The following is a 19,155-nucleotide window of genomic DNA, read 5'->3' as shown; positions in this document are numbered from 1 at the left end:
CGTAATTTCCATCTTATCCATCTTTTTTAAAAAGAAAGTGGCTCAAACAGCGCCAGACGCCAAGACCATGATGGATTGGCATTACTTGGTGGCACTTTCAAACGTAAGCGATGGCTTAAGTGCATCTCGCACAGATGTGTTTGTTCGCAAAAGCGATTCTGGAGACGAAAATGGAGAGCTAAAGTCTGTTGGAAACGAAGTCACCACTATGTCGTCGTCGTCTTTGCAAGCGTTGCCTTGTACCAGCTTTTATCTTGAATTTGATCTAGAAAAGTAACGGAGATAGATCTGTATGTGTAGTTTGAACTCAATTTAAAACATATCATTTTTTAAATTATTTGTATTAAATATTCCGTGTATTAAATAAACTGTAAATATTTAATAGTAAACTATTAAAACCAAATGGTTATTTGATATAAATGTAGGTTGACTCGAATCGCACTTAAAACGTGCGACGGTTATCTTTTAAATTCCCATTGTGAAGGTTCTTGCAATTAAAGAAATTGTCCAGAACGTTTCCGTTATGATCTTTTTCTAGCAATCTTTTAATGGAGCTTAAGTAAACGACTTGCTATTACGTAAGTGAATAAAAAAGATATTTTCGCAATTATAACATTTCTAAAGCTACATGAAACTATGCTAATTTAATTAGATATATTTTCTATGTTCGCAAAGAACAATTTCATTTATAACTAGATATCCAACTTTATTAAACAAAGAGGAGCTCGGTGAACGTATAATAAAAGTTACACTAAACTACCGTCCTCACAGTATTTCAATACGAGGCCTTAGCACCTGGATATAGTTAGCCAAACAATAGCTCCGCAATTAACCTACTTATTCAATTCGAGTTTCATCGCTCCATTTTTCTGTTCATTCCGGAAGTTTGCGTTTTGTCAGACTGCTACCAAACTTTTTATTTCAATTGGGTTATTTAGTATAGTTTCTTTTGATGATTGTTGAAAGATATAAAAAATTAAATAAATTGAGTCAGAAAGAGTTGTAATAACGTAAAATGTTGTATTTTATAATTTGCTGGTTGAGGGTAGATTTAATTTGTACAAACTTAAGAAAAATTAATTTAAAAAGCTGAGGGTGGAGAAACAATTAAACCGCGCTACCGCTTTTTAATACTTTTTAGTTTAACCAACCCGAAGAAACCGCAGAAATGACGAAGCTTGCTCCAATTATCGGGGTTCACAATAAAATCCAAACTTCCGAGTAATAACGGACTGCCCGACAGCGGGCTATTCGTCGGAATTACGCCAGTGACTTCTTGCTTCCGACCGTTCGCTAATTGAATAAAACTTTTTGCCCTGCGAGCTCAGTCAGGTAGGTAAAGTTTAAAGGTTAATTTATCCGTCGAAGAAGTTGCGCCTGTAAGTGTCCGTCAATCTTCAAAGCGCGCGCACTTACCGAACGAAAATATTTACTTTTAATCCCGTCTGTTCTTGTTCCTTCTTGGCATAGACTGTACACCCAACAGCTGGTCACGTTTCCTTAGGGAAGATAAACAAGTATCTTTCGAACGTGATCCTGAAAATTTAAAGAAAACAGTTCTACTAAATCCTACTGCATATAACACAGGTTGATCTTTCTCGTATAGTTCTTTTAATATAACTAACTTATTTTAGACTATCAAATTTTCATATCATTATTTACTTTAAATATTCTTTGTTAGAATGGATTTCGGAATATAAATATAAATGTTAACCCTCATAGATATAATCAAATTCTAGTTATTCCCCAAGTTGCTCTATTCCATATACAAAATTAAACTAAACCGAATCTTTCCAGTTCTAGGTCTAATGTTAGTTCTAGTTTTAATTGTTATTCAGCGCTGTCATCACCAGATAAATATAAATTCGAAAGTACGCTAAAAAAATATTAAAACGAGGTATTTTACAAATATATTCCATATGCATATTTCTGTACTCTTATTTATATTTAATAAAGTATGATTAACGTTAACAATTAAATGAAAAACTCACAAAAATGCTTTATAAATGGAGTTAAACAAACAATATATTGTATAACCATTCATAACCATGAAATATATTTAGATATAAACGTTTAATCAATTCGTTGCACTTTAAATTGAAATAAACGATCTCATATACATATATCTATAAACATTCTCTCTATTCCTCAAAATTTCATGATTCACTAACATTAATAAATTCCTTTATTTCAAATGATGATAAAGTAATTTCGAAATTGATTGATCAAATCAAGTAGGAAAATTTGATCAGAACATAACCTTGTTGCATACATTAGTGTTGTTCTGTTGTCGAACAACCAGATCGTATTGATTTTTCATTGCGATAAGGTACTAGATTAGATTTGTAGTTCGGGGTCCGAATTATTGTTCTCGGTGGAATCGTAGGACCTGAGCAGGTCAGCCCTTCGGACCGTATCTCCGAAGAATTTATGGCCGCCGTAATGCCGACGGAAAGGCGGCGTTATCGAATCAAAAAAGCGGGAGACATGAAAGGGTGGATGGCGTACATAAATTTCAAGCTTTTACTTCAACCTAAAGCATTCGCCGTGAATCATGTTAAATCCTAATTTGCGTCTGAGGACAGATGGCGTGGAACGCTCCCATGGGGGCCGTTAAAATGCACTGGCAAATCGCGATGTGTTTTATTATTAATGCCTTCTGGAAGTACCCCGTATCTCATATAATCGCTTATATCACCATAAAACAACGTATGATTCGTATCTTTATGTATCTTGATAACGTCAAGACCAAAAACGCTTCATTATGGAAGTTTCCTTTCAAAAATGTGAATACATATCACGAATTGTTATCTAAACCCTTATTTATTTTATTGCGATGGTTATTAGTATACAAAAGCGGTTGCTGCAATAAACTCGCTTGAATTGCGAGTGGGAGAGACACGTCTATTCAACTATACCACGTGGAAAAGTCTTTGGGTCAGCGCACCGCGATAAGGGTCGACCACGAATCCAGCCTGCAGTGCAGCAGGACCCGATCCCTTTGGACCAATATTATCTTAAACTCAGGTCGCTAAACCCTGGATGGATGCGGGGGTGGTATCGGGGGCAGGCGTGGGATACCGTCGTCCTACTCAACTACTGCAGCTGCCAGGTTCCCGTAGACAACAAGTAGGTCCCCGGTACGTCGTCTTTACTGCTTTGCAGCGGGTTCTAAAGGGCGACGTGCGCATTCACTTCGATACGACCACATTATGCGACCTGGCTGGCGCAAAATGAATACTAATTTTGCAGTTTCGACTGGGATGTCGGAACGTATTCCTGTCACATTTTGGAAATACATTGGTCCTCGTCGTGTTCGGTGTTCTTGTCGATACCCTGCGACCGCTATTGTTGATAGCACCTACGAGTCTAAATAAAAGATTGGCTAGAATACGGCGTACGTGTTGCAGATATTATACTTCAACAGACTCAGGTTCAATACCTTTATTACTATATAAAGGATATCTACACATATAGTTTATACACAAACGATTTATTTTCAAACCGATTTCATGGTTTCAAATGACGACAGATAGGCCAAGAAAACCTTCAATGCTAGTAGCCTGCTATTTGCAGAATTTGTGAAATTAATAACGCCCCAATATAAATAACACACCATAACTCAACCCAACCCAATGCTACCCAACCCAACCCAACCAGAAAACATAAATAATGCTTTCATATCATTGTGAAAACTAACAATGATGAATAGCAAAATAGCTAGCACTGAACGACAAAGAAACAATGACAACTACACCAGAACTATGTATCTAGAGATTACATAGTTCGAGAGATACAATGTGGTGCAGTATTACTGAAGTTGGGCTTATAAACCTTATGACCAGAAACTTATCGTTTTTACGTGAAGCGTACTAGAAACAAAGTTGCAACACCATAGTTGACTCTACCCCTCTTTTAAGCGTGGCAAGGAAGTATGGTACTGCATTGTTAATTTCCTGCGTAATCTTGGATACTCTATCAACGCTTTGAACATTGCAAAATTTTTGAGTCAATTCGATTAAAGGTGCTTCAAAATGAACTATATTGGATTTTCACGTCATGTTCTTTGCCGTATTCATTAATAATTAAGTCAAATTGTTAATGATAACTATGTTAGTTTCAGTTTCTTTTTAAATTATTACAGTTCTGTTTCCAAGGTATTTCGTAAATATACAATTCTAAATATAATTTTAATCGAATCTATCTTTCACTTCCGGCAATAATTACCAGAAGTGAATTATAGACTTCGTTAGTTAGGACTAAACTAAAAATGTATTTTAATTCTGAGTTGTAATCGAATTGGTTAAGAAGATAATTATGGATTCTTTTTATTAAGAATATAAACTTAGCTAATTTATAGGTTAAAGTGTAGAAATGTTTTTTTAACAATGAAACATTATTCAAAAAAATTGTATGTTATGTTTTTTTAATTCCTCCCATTTAGCATAGTTAAGTTCACTTGGAAACGCGATATATCAAAAAGCTCAGTTTTTAAAGCAACCTATGCAAACACTGAAAATGAGCTTACCACGACAAAATTATTCACAGTTATTTTTTTCGTTATTACGAACCGACTCGTTGTTACGATTATAAACCCATTCGTGATGAAACGAAATGGGTCCATCACGTACAGTAGGGTTCGTAAAAATGTGCTGGGGCACAGTCACGTATCTACAAGGGTGCACTTGAACCCATCGCATCGAACAAGTTTTAATCGGTTTCTGGTTTTTGTTTTTTGTACCATTCCCGATTTTTTTTTACAACTTAGGACTTTTTTTTTGTTAAATTTCACTCGGTTGATTTGAAAAAACAATGTAACTCGTTCGATTGGGAAATAAAGAAAAGTTAATAAAAAATTGCTCACATATTTTTTACAAACTAAACTAGCGTAAAAATCCGGGATATTCCAATTTATTGCATTACAGTGTATTTAATAAAAAATTGTATAAACGTGGAATGTATAGAACACAAAAGGGTTTTAAAGTTCAATGGCTTCTAAACATAACATGACTGGGAATTTAAAACGTGCTCATCAGGGCGTATCACCTATAAAAAAATCAGCTGGTTTATTAATTAAATTAAATTGTATTTTCAGGGGTTTATGGCCTGTGAAGGTCGATCGTTCACCTTTTCAGCAATACGCCGTGTCGGTATTTTTAAACAAGTTTTGATTGAGTAATATGACACAATCAATATTGTTTTGCAAATTAGAAGTCCCGCATAATATTTAATTATTTATGGTAGTAAAATGTTTAACTTTTATACTTCTTTGTTTTGAAATATTCGAAGTCAAAAATGAGATTGAATCAATGTCAAGTAGAAGTATTATATTATCCCTCTTCTCGAGCAACTGTGTCGAGTGACTGTGATATATGGATTTCTGTCCAAGTTGAGTTAAGCATGATATATCCATAATTCAGATGGCATACATGCATTTAAAATGATACGTGTAGGTTGTTCTAGTTTTGGTGTAATTCGGTTAGTTTACATTATTGAATTACATAAATTAACATTAAATTATTGATGAATAATTTTATTTTAAATTTTAAATAAATTTGTTTTCAAATGTTAAATCCCTAAAAACTTTTTTCTCTGCGAATCCCCCATTTCGAAACATCCAAAACCATTGAACCCTAATTTTACGTCATCATAAATGCAATTTACCGATAATATTGGGTTTGTGAAAATAGGTTTTGGCTACCCAGCTACTATCCGATTTGGGATATTTTCGTATATTCCAAGGATATCCCATTTCAAATTATTTTAGTATGCGGTTCGCCTAACCTAGAAGGGACGAAAATTGCCGTTCTTAATGTAAACGACCATGTTTCATGGTAATTTTCTACGAACATTGTTTTCTAGCCTGTATTTCTACATTAAATTTATTACTTCGCTTACTTGGAAATAATTTAATAACATCAAAAACACACTTCTTTAATATTCTTACTCCTAAAAATTTTGAAACAACATAAAATTAAACGTCACCATTACCATACCTCTCGATATAGCGTGTTCGATTTGCCGTTTAATTGATTTTATTTAGCACACCTGCCGTGCATCGTGTGCTGCTAGGAAGTTAGTTGAAATTGCTGTAGAGGCATTGGGAACGATTCTGCACACCGTGTGTGTGTGTTTAGATTTAGCACGGTGAAATTGCTCAAGGCCATCAATCGATAATGAAGTGCACAACCTTAACAAGAGGTACAGTTAAGTACAGGATTATATCAAAACTCCAGCATAAATTATACATAATATCCTCACTGCAGTCTCCAAATTTATCCTCATATGTAATATCTTGTTGAATATAACTCATTATTGATCATTTAACATTAATGACGTAGAATAAAATTGCGTAAAAGCGTTATGAAACGAGATCGTTAATATATTTTAATTATCATTGCTAAACACTAATATTAACCAATATTCAGCCTTAGACAAGGTCTTATAATATTGAAAATTTATGCAAAATAAATTAATTTTCATTTTAAATAGAGCTGATTCCAACATGTTACTTTCTGCAACTGATATTTTGATTCAAGAATCATATGGGTAAGTTTCCCGATATTAATACAGTAATAATTCGTTTAGAAGAGAGTTTACTTCTGCACTGTATAGAATAGGAAAGAATGTGGATATTGACAGTGATGGAAATGATGTGATGGGCAAAATCGTTTGGCTTTACCAAACAACAAAACCGTACTTGAACGTTAGATCATTAGATATATCGTAGAGTAGTCCTAGATACAAGCTCTTTGTGGAGATCTTCAAAACTCTCATATCGATTTACTAAAATTCCACTCTGATCATTTATTAATTCTTTTGACTCGATTACATCTCCTACTGTATATGTATAGAAGATAGATCAATTTGTGTTAAACATTCTCTATTCTAATCCTGTAGAGATATGGTTTTAAACAATCTTTAAATTTATTCGATTTTAATTTTATTCAAAAATAAATGTTAAACCGTGATTAGTTTGTTTAGAATAAGCACATAAATTTTAGTTGCTAAATATTTGATCATTAGTATAATAATTTAAATTGGAATACAAAACATTAAAATAAAAACTTTGAATTATCAATGTATCGCATCGTAATCTCTCGATGACAACAACTATTTATACTCTTGTAATTGAGTGCATTTGCAGGTGGCATATGTGTACGAGTTGTTTTTCATTAAATGTAATCAATAACGATTCCACCGATCCAGAGACGATTTCGAATCTTGTGAAGCCATACGAATCCTGCTGTTCGTTACTGGCGACTAGAACAAAGATATCCTGTGCCTGACAGCTGACCAGCAACCCACCGCAGTAAAAACCGAATCGATAAGAGCGAACTTATCTGCACGTCAAAGCTGACGGTACATTTGTTAAAACGTTGAATGTAGGTTTCGCTTAGCTTAAACACACAAGGTTTTATTTAATTTTATGAATTAAATGTGGATTTGAATAATATTTATTATATCTTTACTATATTTTTTTTAACGTTATCATAACGTACGTCTTTCAGCTATTTAAATTCTAATTAGTATTCGTGTTTATATTTATACTCATTGCTTATACATTCAGCTATATAATTATATTTTTACACGAAACTAAATAAGATATTAATATTAATTTTTACACAATTAGACTTAGTAACCTATTAAAATATTAGGTACATTTCATGCTATCTACATTATTTAGGTCCAATAAAACAGTCACAAGCTATTTAATTAGGTACACGTTATTAAAGCATTGCAGATATTTCTGTTCAAATGTAAAATGAATACAAAATGCGCTTTAGGTTTGTTTCCTTTAATCTTTCTAATTACGGTTTCCATTATATAAATTGTCACGTTTTTTCCTACTGTTTATAGATTCTATAATAATTCCTATTTGCGTTTCATCTTTTAATTACTTCAGCATAAAAATGGTTATGAATATGTTAATAAGTAATTTAAAATCATAAATATTTACATGGGAAGTTAACAATCATCTTTGTTAATTTATTGCAATCGATATGGGTCAAAATCATTAAGAATTAAGAAAGTAATCTGTAATAATTTAATTATTCCCAAACCAAAAGTTTTGCTCGGAACATATCTTGTCTGTTTTCTGTTTCAACCTATGTAGTACATAACATAGTACTTAGAATGGTCTATTAGGCATTGGATATTGATTGCTTAATACTTCCACCTAAAAAATAACGGACACATGGCTAACCCGGAATATTTCCCCACTTCGAACTTGTTTACGAAGAAGGTTGCAAGATGGCATAACCCGAGAGTATCTAGTTCTAGGTCTAGTTTTAGTTTAAGGTACCATGTAATTTTGTAAAAGATCGAGTGCAGAAAATATATCAAAATTTTTTGTACGCATCAACTTGCTCATTACGTTAATAGAATTTAGTGTTTTATCCCAAATAGCTAATGAACACAGAATCTTAAATTGTTTAACACAATTTAATAAACCCAAGACCTCGTCCTTTATTAAATTATTTGGTTATCATCATTGCCTCGTATTCATCCCAAATCGAATCTCAAAGCTTTTAAAGCTCTCTTAACCTTATTCTCCCATTTTGTGACACTCAATGGTTTGATCTTCTAAGGTTGATTTTGTCATACAATTAACAACAAGATTAACTTGAACCTTTATGTTCAAGCACATTAGGAAACAATTATTATAATAATCTTATCCTCCTGATGATATTAGAGTTTCTGTAAAATTGTTAGAATTGAAGTGGTGTAATAAAAAGTGTTAGGGTAGTTAGATTTAAAGACAACTTTTTTCTTTCTCGTCACAAATATTTTCCGGTATAATAGCGACAAACTTTGAACATCCAATTTTAGGATTACGGCAATGGTCGATGGCGCAGTGGGATCACGACGGCGCGCCGCTTGTCGACGGTTTGGGTGGAAACTCGCGCATCTCCAGTGCGGACGCTTGCTTCCAATTAACTTTTCCCACGCGTACTACCGCCGCACCTTGTCTATTCTATGGAATACCCGCAGTGCAAGGCTCGATTCATGTTCGAGAACGCACCTGCTGCCTTCTCTTGACCGACCGTTTTCCATTTTACTTTTTCCTTCCTTTTATAGCTAATCCTCTACGAGTTCCTTCCACTTACTCGAAACGTTCCAGGAAATTGGTACCATAAAATTAATTACTTAATGAATTCGTACTGTTGTTGTATTTACTTTAAATTGGAAGCTACTGATGAATTTCAACTAACTTGGGAATTTACTATTCCACGTTAATTTAGATTACATTCAAAGTTTACGAACATCTTCTTAGTGTAAATATACGAATATTTATCTTTATATTATTGAAATTAAATTTATATGGATTTTCAGATCAATATTTTTTTTTTAACAGTTTTGTATTCACGTTCTAAACCGACCTTTAGTTTGTGATGTTTCAAAGGGAATATTGCGTGGGCTTTAGTCGTACGAGGGTTCAATAAAGGTCGACTGTGTAGGTTCATTCACAAGTTTCAACCCTCGTCCTCTGATCGCAGAGAGATATAAGCCTACGTTGGATTTTCTGTTGGCATTCGGTTTATGTTTAATCTGCCCCCAGGACAGAAAGTAATCGCATTCGATGCTTACTTTGCCTACCTGGATTTAGAATAATAGGATTGCGAAAATTAATCCTTAAGAAAATATTTTATATTTGTAAGCAATAAAGATTTAATTAAACCTGAAATTTTGGTGGATGCGCCGGTAATTAAGATAATTTGGAGAAAATTTTATTTTAATTAAATCTAAATCTTTATTATCAACGTATAATCAGAGATTGGCTCGCCTATTTTCCTCTTTTCGTCGTTCTTTTCCGTTTTTTTATGCCGCAATATGTCTTCGTGGACAGGCTGATTTACGGGAACCATTTTTCGAACACAGATAACCCTCAAAGCTACTTTTGACTTTCGTTCATCACGCCAAAATAACTTATTCTAACTAACCGACGAATTTATTTGCATGTTAAGTCTGAAACTTGTAACTGTTGACCTTTTCATCTTTTGTAATCGAGCTGGAACCAACACAGTTCTCTTCTATTTGTAAGATGATTAGTATTTTGAATAAATTTTAAAAGGGTGGTCGAGTAGTTCAACGACCAGCAACAGATTGCAGATATCCTGTTGGATTAGGGCCACTAAGGTCCACGTAATGTCGTCTGGAGTGGGGCCAGATTCAATTTCGGCAAGACCAAGGCACGTCCGTTCCAGTGATTGGCGTCCACATGCAATACACATAGTAATCCGGATTTGCAATCAATAATAAGATTGGAAATTAATACTACATAATGGGAGGAATGTATCATGTAAAACAAAATATGGTATAACATGAAACCCATCAGGTAAATGCCACTTTGATTAGGACATGTTAAATCTCGTTTAAGCTTCTGACAGGTTACTATGAATATGTTACCGTAAATTAGTAACACGAATAATTATTGTTTGTAAATATACAAAGTTGTGCTTGTATAATATCTTGAAAATACATGTTTCATTTTCTAACAATGAAACAAAATAAATGACTCTAACAACGTTAATAGCGTTAATGCTAATGACAATCGATATTCATTAATATTGCATCTATTAAACTTTCCTCCATTTTAGACCAATAAACCCGGGATTTGGTTTACCCAGATCAATTTACAGTTCACAGTTTCACATATCACCGCTAATAGTACTAAATTCTTGTCGAAACCTCCCTTTCGAAGTTCGTTTCAAATATTTATGATATCGTAATGGAACAAACATTGTTACGAAAGGTAAATGTATATAATTTAAATGTGTGTGATCAATATGTTGTAAATAAAAATAGGCTATTAACATTGAAAAAAAATAATTCGAAAGAGTTTGATCTTAAAACTGTAGATGAAGAATATCGATAGAAAAATTTACCTCAAGATGCACAGATCATAAAAAATTTATGTTTTAAAAGCTTAACTTATTATTATAGAATACTTTTTTCTGAAACCAATTGATTATAATCGAAACTGGAACATTTATCGTTACTTGGAGATTGGGATTGATTAGGTTAGATTACGTAACAATCTAAAGTAGATTAGGGTGCAAATGGAGAAAGAATTCATTGATAACGATAAGATCAATAAGATATAAGATATGTTTTAATGCAGAATGTAAATATTAGTTTCTTAATTCTGACTACTTATAATCAGAGGCCGGACAGTTTAGGAAAGTGACTTGAAGATATGACGTGGATAATATATACATTGCTTACAATGCATATGATTTGAAACTTAAATGAGATGTGCATATCAACAGAATAGCGTATTATTCACTATGTCAATGTGTTATAAACTATTCGATTTTCCACAATTACATAGAGACTCAGACACAGTAGTAATTGAGATCCCTCACTGAATTGGTTTAATACACCTAACAAATATATTTTATATATATAACTTAAAACTCATTTAACCGCGTAATTGCCATTTAAATTAGAACATATTAAACTGCGCTTAAACTTGCTGAAAGATCGGCATGAATAAATTATTTTAGTTTAGAGGTTGTCGTATATGATAATTGGTTATGAATTTTAGTAATGTTTGTGAAATATTCACAGCAAGTTCAATACTTATATCTTTTTAAGTAGAATACGATCATGAAATATTGTGACAGAAACGATTTTCTTTTCAGAGCACGTACTGAACCAATAAAATATTTACGATCACATATGAACTGTGAGTTTACCGTAAACATTCCAACTAACACTGTTTGTTATTCCCAATATGCTCGACGTACAACACCTGTTCACAACTTCCTTCTGCAAGCGTTCTGACAGTTCAAACTTTACATCAATTCGTGTAATCATTATGGACAGGAAACTAGGTAACCTTTCACGTAACAAGCTTTGACTTTCCGGGTTATCAATATTAAAGACGCAACTATTAATTTTTGTGGTTCACTTCTCTATAGAGTAATGGAATAATGTCACAAAAATAGACTATGTGTGCCTAATATAAATCACAAAGTTTATTTCTAAGTTTATGATGATTCTTAAATTTTGGATTATATTTAAAGGAAAAGGCAAATGGAGGTAACTTTACGTGAGCGAATGCAATTTATACGCCTGGTGCATGGAATCTCCGAACTTTAACGTCACCGACTGAAAAAAAGCAGTTGTAACGTTTGAATTGCAGAAAATAACTATTTAGGAAAGGTTCACGTCACGAAGGACGCAGATTTAAAACTTCGGGGTCGGTTTCTCTGTGGGGTGGAACTTTGAAAGTCGTTACGTGATTGGACCCTAGGTTGGATATAATTGGCATTTCTTGGGCCAAGGTTTCGCAACACAATTAAACTTGAAATTTTTATTTTAAAACCGCTATCGAACGACCGAAATAATACAAAGGGCGCCATGAAATATTTGACATGCAAAGTTACCGTCGTCACGATTCCCCCTTTTCAGACAAAACGCCTATCATAAATATATAAATTTTTATTTTCATGGACAACCGTGTCATAAATAATATTCTCGTTTATGGATATGATTATTAAGTGTTTTTATGTTTCCTGTAAATATAAACACACCGTTATATTTAAATAAATCAACATAATGGTCGCAATATATTAATTAGGGTTTAAATTTTAATTGGATCGATGCTAATTTAAAATACATTTTGAAAATTATTGTTGTGTTAATTATTAATTTTTGACGGTGGAAATGCCTTAACCATCGTAAATCATTTATATCAATTTCATTTACCTACTTTCACTTTCGTTATAAATTGAAAAACGACTGAAAAGACCTCAGCCACGGTAATTTATCGCCTATTTAACGCCTGGATATAATTAAGTCTCAATTTTCCGTTTAAATTTCACACCTACCACACGAGCTTTTATTTTTGCTATAACCTTTTTATTTTTAGCATATAAATTTGTTTCTCGTAAAGTTAAAACATTATTGTAAACCCACTAGAATATTTCCTCTATGCAGTTACGGTTTTATTTATGGAACGGTTTCCTATTGATCATTGTAAAATATGACCGATGTAAGAAGTTATAGGGTGCTAAACTTATAGTGCACATTTTCACAACAAACTATCGAAGAAATAGAAGATAATTCAAAAGACTTTTATTGAGGGATTTGTTTACAAGATGTTTAAGTTTAAAAATGTTTTATTTTATTTAATAGCTTTATAGATATTTATAAGATACATTATTTTTAATATCTAAACACTGCGAATCGTCTGTACAAGAAATTTGATTTATATCTCTCATGGCTGAAATATATTCAAAGGAGGTTACCTTGACAGTATTTTATATTTAACGACTTAGGTTGTAGCGCCACGGCCGCGAGCAACCTCGGCTGATATGTCGATAACCACTTACAGAAAAAACTTCGTAACTTCATTATATACATATTCTGTTTGTAGACCAATCCTACGAAGGATTAGTATTATAACTAAAAATAAAACCAGAAAGTAGTGTTATGGCAAGCACCTTCAATGTTAATGAGTTCTATTCATTAACAAGGCGGATTTTTTTAAATCCATGATCACACTGACATAAAAGACACCTTATGCACTCACAATATAAGGCAGTCGTTACGATATAACGATTTACTATGTAGATCCCTTATGTAATGATTGCCAAGTCGTCTAAATAGTCCTCGACCATTTCTATTAAAAATGAAGATAGATTCATCGAGTAAATGGATGTGTAGCTATACAGACTATTTATTAATACCATTTTTAATGGATTAATGAAATAATATATATAAGCGTGAGTTCTTAAATTTGAAATTATTATTGTTTCGAAAATCATTTCTTCTAAAATATTCAGAAACGTGATACCAATTTTCTATCTCAATTTTTTTTTACTTTTAGCATTCGATATCGTTATCCCATAAATGCGATAGACTGGTTCAGCTATACTTTCGTAAATTGATACCCATTATTCCTGTGCTCAAATCCTTTAGTAATTCGATCCACTTTATGGTTCTCAACTTGACATAATAGGGATTTTATTCGCAAAGAAAAATTATATCGCTGGAATAATTCGAGTTTCGTTAAAAAAAAACTACGCGATAGACCTCGCGTTGGATAATTTTCGTTATTTTTATTTCGTCCCCTTTTCGACCATATTTTTACCACGTCGGATGTAATATAATCCCTTTCTGGTGTTTTTATCCATTTAAACTTTCTTGTGTCTCCCTCGAAATCTTCGTTCTTTTGTCAGCGTTAAAAATATTGCTTCCGTGAGTTTGCCTTTTGAATTCTACCTAAAGTTAGCCTCAAAAAACTTTTTTTTTAGCAAAAAATAAACATTTTCTCAACTTTATCGATACACTTTCAGAATTTGTCAAATACCGGATGTATACAGTGTTGACACGGGTGCTTTAAACTATCTGTGCGTACGATGGATACGGTATCGGAAGTCGTATTTACATTTCCCAATGAAATGTAACCCGATTGTACTATTTGACCACGGCGTGATGTATATCCTGGGGCAAAATGTGGGCGCCCTACGAATAATTTTGGCTTTCCGTTCTATGCGAATTTACGTAATCCCTTAACATTGACCATAATCTCTTTTATCACTTTGACGTTCGCGCGGTTCCACGCTTAAATTAAATTACATGCAAATTGTGACTACAAAAGGTCCTTACTGTCACTATATCATGTATATTAACAATATATTCAGTATAATTTTAAACGAGCTTAAATAATTTCTGGTTTTTTAAATAAATTAAAATATTAATTTTGTTAATAATTAATTTCAGATGACTTGATGGCAGCATTACGACATCTACCATGAGCCCCACGAAGACGGAAAATAGGCGAAGTTGCGTGCGGCCACCGCACTTTGATATATTGTGAGTACCTTTACAAAAGTTTGTCTTGACACCTACCCGCAGAGTTTCTGATTTTATCCTTTGACGTGTTCATGAATTCACAGAAAATGAGTCACATTTTTATTTTAGCACACACACATACTACATATGCGGTCAGGGTAATTTCAAATTAAATTTATCCAACCGATTAGTTATCTGGTTAAATAGAGGCTGACTTGGGTTGCCTTGGTTATAAAATTAAATTAACGATCAATATCCAACTAACCCATTTATTGTAGTTCCATTAAGGTGATAATATTGGGCTAGTTAGAAACCGTTAGTGTGTCCGTATTGGTCAGTTAAATCTATTATAATAATGGATTACGTAAAACATATTCTCTATTTTCATTTCATATCCTTAATGAAAATTTAACTATACCCTTATCATAATAATAAACACATAAAGATCAGGAAAAATAAGTACAAGTAATTACGTTAACAAGTATTACAAGTGTTTGTCTAATTATATAACAATTAAAGTACAGTAACTTCGTTATAATGTTTCCTGTTCTAGGTCTAGTATTAGTTCTAGTTTTAGTTCAATAAAAAATATAGTCTAACGCTGAATAATAACTAAAACTAGAACTAACACTAGCATTAGAACTAACACTAAACCTAGAACTAGGAACATTCGGGTTTAGCCGTCTTAAAAGATGTATGGCTAGTTCTAGATCTAGTGTTGGTTCTAGTTTTAATTTGATGTAAAATATACAACTATCTAACGTTGAATAACAATTAAAACTAGAAGTACCGTCCTTGATTAAATTTTTAAATTTCATTATTATAAATATGAGGTACCAGACGAACATTATTCGGATTATCATACAAATTTATCCCTGTCGACCCGGACGAGTATGTTACATAAACTCGAACCCTCTTTGTTTAGGATTGTGTAACTTTTTGTGTACCCTTCCAGCTAATTCTTGATTAAACCCTCTGAAAATAGTGAGTTAATCAGTAATCATTTATTTATTTCTATGTATTTAATGAAATTTGTAACAAACTTTCAAAACAATTTTCGTTATAGGAAATGTTTCAATGTATCACGATAAACCTGTTTAGAGAAAACATATATTCCGTTTAAATTTACAAGCGCAATAAGTTACCAAACCGTAGAAACGTATCTGTGCTCAAGGTATTTTACGAGTTCAGGTAATAAGAAGCAAGTTTCATGAACTTTCGGAATTTACGTGTCGGGCAACTTTAACCGTCTAGACAATAACAATAAGTTGTAAACGAACGCCAGCTTCTAGACGGTGGCTGAAACAAAATTAACCTTATTACACCTAATGGAGACCTTCGTAAAAGCCGTAACCGAAGGTCCGTAAAGCTCTCACTTTATGGACCTCAAGTTTTTGTTAATGCTTATACGGAATCTTTTTAGGCACTGTTCTAAAATTTTTAAGTAACTTAATGAACTTAATAGTTTCAGTGCCATCGCATTAATTTGAGTAAAAATTCTTTTTCAGATGGCTACCAAGAGCAGCAATGAGATCCGTGGAAGGAGATCCATCCGATTGCATTCTTGTAGTCGGTGTTTCCAGACCAAAAATGGCAGCCTGCATCTTAGCCGTCATGCTCCTTTCAATATTCTTCACTCTTCACCTGATCTATGATAGTGCTTTACATACCTTTCAAGCAACTAACGAAAGTCCCGTCGGAGTGATAGCTGTCGACGCTTCTGTTGATATTGTTCCCGATCGTAATTCTCCACCGTTACTTTTACTGTCCAATAGACCTTACCCAAAACCTGCCCAAAGATTACCTCAAGCAATTATCATTGGGGTTAGAAAATGTGGCACTAGAGCCCTTCTGGAAATGCTTTACCTCCATCCGATGATTCAAAAAGCTGCCGGGGAAGTACATTTTTTCGACCGAGATGAAAATTACAATAGAGGATTGGATTGGTACAGAATGAAAATGCCACATTCTTACGATGGACAAATTACAATTGAGAAAAGTCCTAGTTATTTCGTGACACCAGAGGTGAGTTTCATTTTATAATGTGCAGCTTTTAAGTTTATGAGTAGCTATTAGTAATGATTAAAGAGATTACCGTTTCAGTATAATCTGTTTCTGGTGCATTAATAAATTAATAAATGATGTAGGTAGAGGATAAAGAAAAATTAAATGAAATTTATGATGCTTCGGGTGACACAATTTTTCATACATGAACTCTAACTAATCGTGAGTTTAAATTTTACATTCGGTCATATTAGATCGTTGAAATGACGTGGTTACCCAATAAACTACAGCTTCGGCACGAACTTCCTATAGCTTGACCCAGATTTCCGACCGCGATACATTTCGCCAATATTTTTAACATCGATGTGCCACGAACATACGTACCTACATCTCTCACAAAGAATTCATAGAGCTTTCCACTCGACTTTTGCTCTTGACAGCTTCAATCGTTTGAATGCAAACAGATTGTGACCTTGGTTCTATATAACGTGTGTCAAGCTTATACTGAAAATCGGTCAAATTTATATCTGTGCATGTAATCGACATCATATTATATTTATAAATCGGATTATTAAATTTAATTTAAAAACATTAATGTTCTTTTTATAATTAAAGTGCATCAAAGACTTCGATTGCAAAATGATTAACGTGTGGCTCAAAACTTTCTTCGATCTAGGAAGTTTGATTAAGCAATTTAAAATTTAAATTCACTTAAAGTTACGCTACTTTGTCTAACGGTGGAATACATTATGTAATAATGAACGGGTTAAGCGTCTTTTTCGTAGCCTCATAATTCTATAAAAAACTCTCATCTCCTTTACTTTAAAAAAAATTAATTTTCATAAATATGTTAGATCAGATATTTCGTTGTGATTTCGCCTTTTGGGTGAGCACATTTGACATTTTCTTTTATTTTGGTAATGTTTGTATCGCGGGTATGTGATTTATAGTCTATATGTTGTTCCGCTCCTACATCCATCTTCCTGAACGTTGAAGTAGCACAGACTACATATTCATGAAACAGGTACGGAGATAATCTCGATATTAAATTTTCCGATATAGTCGCTCGACTCCACCGGATGCAGCTTTCCTGCAATAATAGAAGAGTACGCTATTTCCAATGTTTCAATAGACAATCCTGTTTAATGGATCTCTGTCAGATTTAACGGAATAAATGAAGATATATGCCCCTTTGTGTGTATGAAATTTAATATTCGTATTCTATACAATCATTATTTGTATTTTGTTTTTGTTATTCGAAATGAACGACTTAATATTTCGGTTCATAACCATTTAAAAGAATTGTTTACAAAGATTTAGATGAGAATATTATACGATTACAGTAGATAATAGCTTTCTGTATATAAAAGGCCATTTAGAAAGTTTGTTTCATGCCGAAAAATAACTGTTTCTGCATCTCGTAACGTCAAGCATATTGTAATTTATGAGCTTGTACAGGATGTCCTACATTTTTCGAGAAACTACTATTATAGTATTGGGAATGTTAAGATAGGTTAGTTTTCTTTTTAAACCCCAATTATAGCGTGAAGGAATGTTGGTATAGGTCAGTTTTCTTTTGAAATCCCAATTATAGCCCGAAGGAATGTTATGATAGGTCAGTTTTCTATTGGAACCCCAATTATAGCGTGAAGGAATGTTATGATAGGTCAGTTTTCTTTTGAAGCCCCAATTATAGTCAAGAATATATATTTTTATAAACTCGATTTGAAAACTGGCCTCAGCGATAGCCCGTCTCCTGGTTTATCCCAATTAATTTCGAGAGGATTGTTCAAGTAGTGGTTAATCATAATAATCGTAAAAATAATCAAGGCTGGTTAATCCAAAGCAAACCAGTGCGATTTGGATGCTCATTTTGTTGTTAAGATTTCCTCCAAGCTTGATGTACATTGCCCGGTTGGACAAATTTGATCCATTTTGAATCAGAATTACTTATGAAGTATATAATAAGAACTCCTTATATAATAATCAGTTTTAAACTCAATTTGCCCAATAGTGTCAACACCTAATTCGTTCTGAATGTTTACTACTAGAGGAACGCGTACTAAAACTTATAGTCTCTATACTGCTATCTATACTGCTATTTAATATTCTTTTCTGAACTATGGTTAAACACTTTCTTTGCTGTTGCTGAATTATTTTATTGCAGTACCAACTGTGTCGTTGTGATTAATGTTATCGTGTATTTATATGATTATATTGCTCTTATTCGCCGTTATAACATCCGTAAAGCTATCTTAGCAACATTGTATTAATATAAATATACGACAAATTGGATTTTCATTCCTTGTGCTCTTACTGCTCTCTTCCCATGAGAAAGTTGCC

General features: G+C 33.1%; 1 protein-coding gene across 2 annotated transcripts in view; it reads left to right on the top strand.

Moving 5' to 3' along the window:
• Positions 1 to 19,155, top strand: part of LOC111425833 (Heparan sulfate 3-O sulfotransferase-A) — a 60,231-nt gene that overhangs the window by 32,952 nt on the left and 8,124 nt on the right. For both annotated transcript variants that reach the window (XM_023060092.2, XM_071194258.1), the window contains exons 2-3: positions 14,737 to 14,829; positions 16,317 to 16,833. In XM_023060092.2, coding sequence (XP_022915860.1) covers positions 14,768 to 14,829; positions 16,317 to 16,833 — 579 coding nt within the window. In that variant the 5' untranslated portion in view covers positions 14,737 to 14,767. The remainder of the gene's footprint in view (positions 1 to 14,736; positions 14,830 to 16,316; positions 16,834 to 19,155) is intronic.

Source organism: Onthophagus taurus, chromosome 2 (genome assembly GCF_036711975.1).
Source record: "Onthophagus taurus isolate NC chromosome 2, IU_Otau_3.0, whole genome shotgun sequence".
Taxonomy (NCBI): domain Eukaryota; kingdom Metazoa; phylum Arthropoda; class Insecta; order Coleoptera; family Scarabaeidae; genus Onthophagus; species Onthophagus taurus.
The sequence above is the reverse complement of the archived record's forward strand: the minus strand, read 5'-3'. Positions and strand labels throughout refer to the sequence as shown.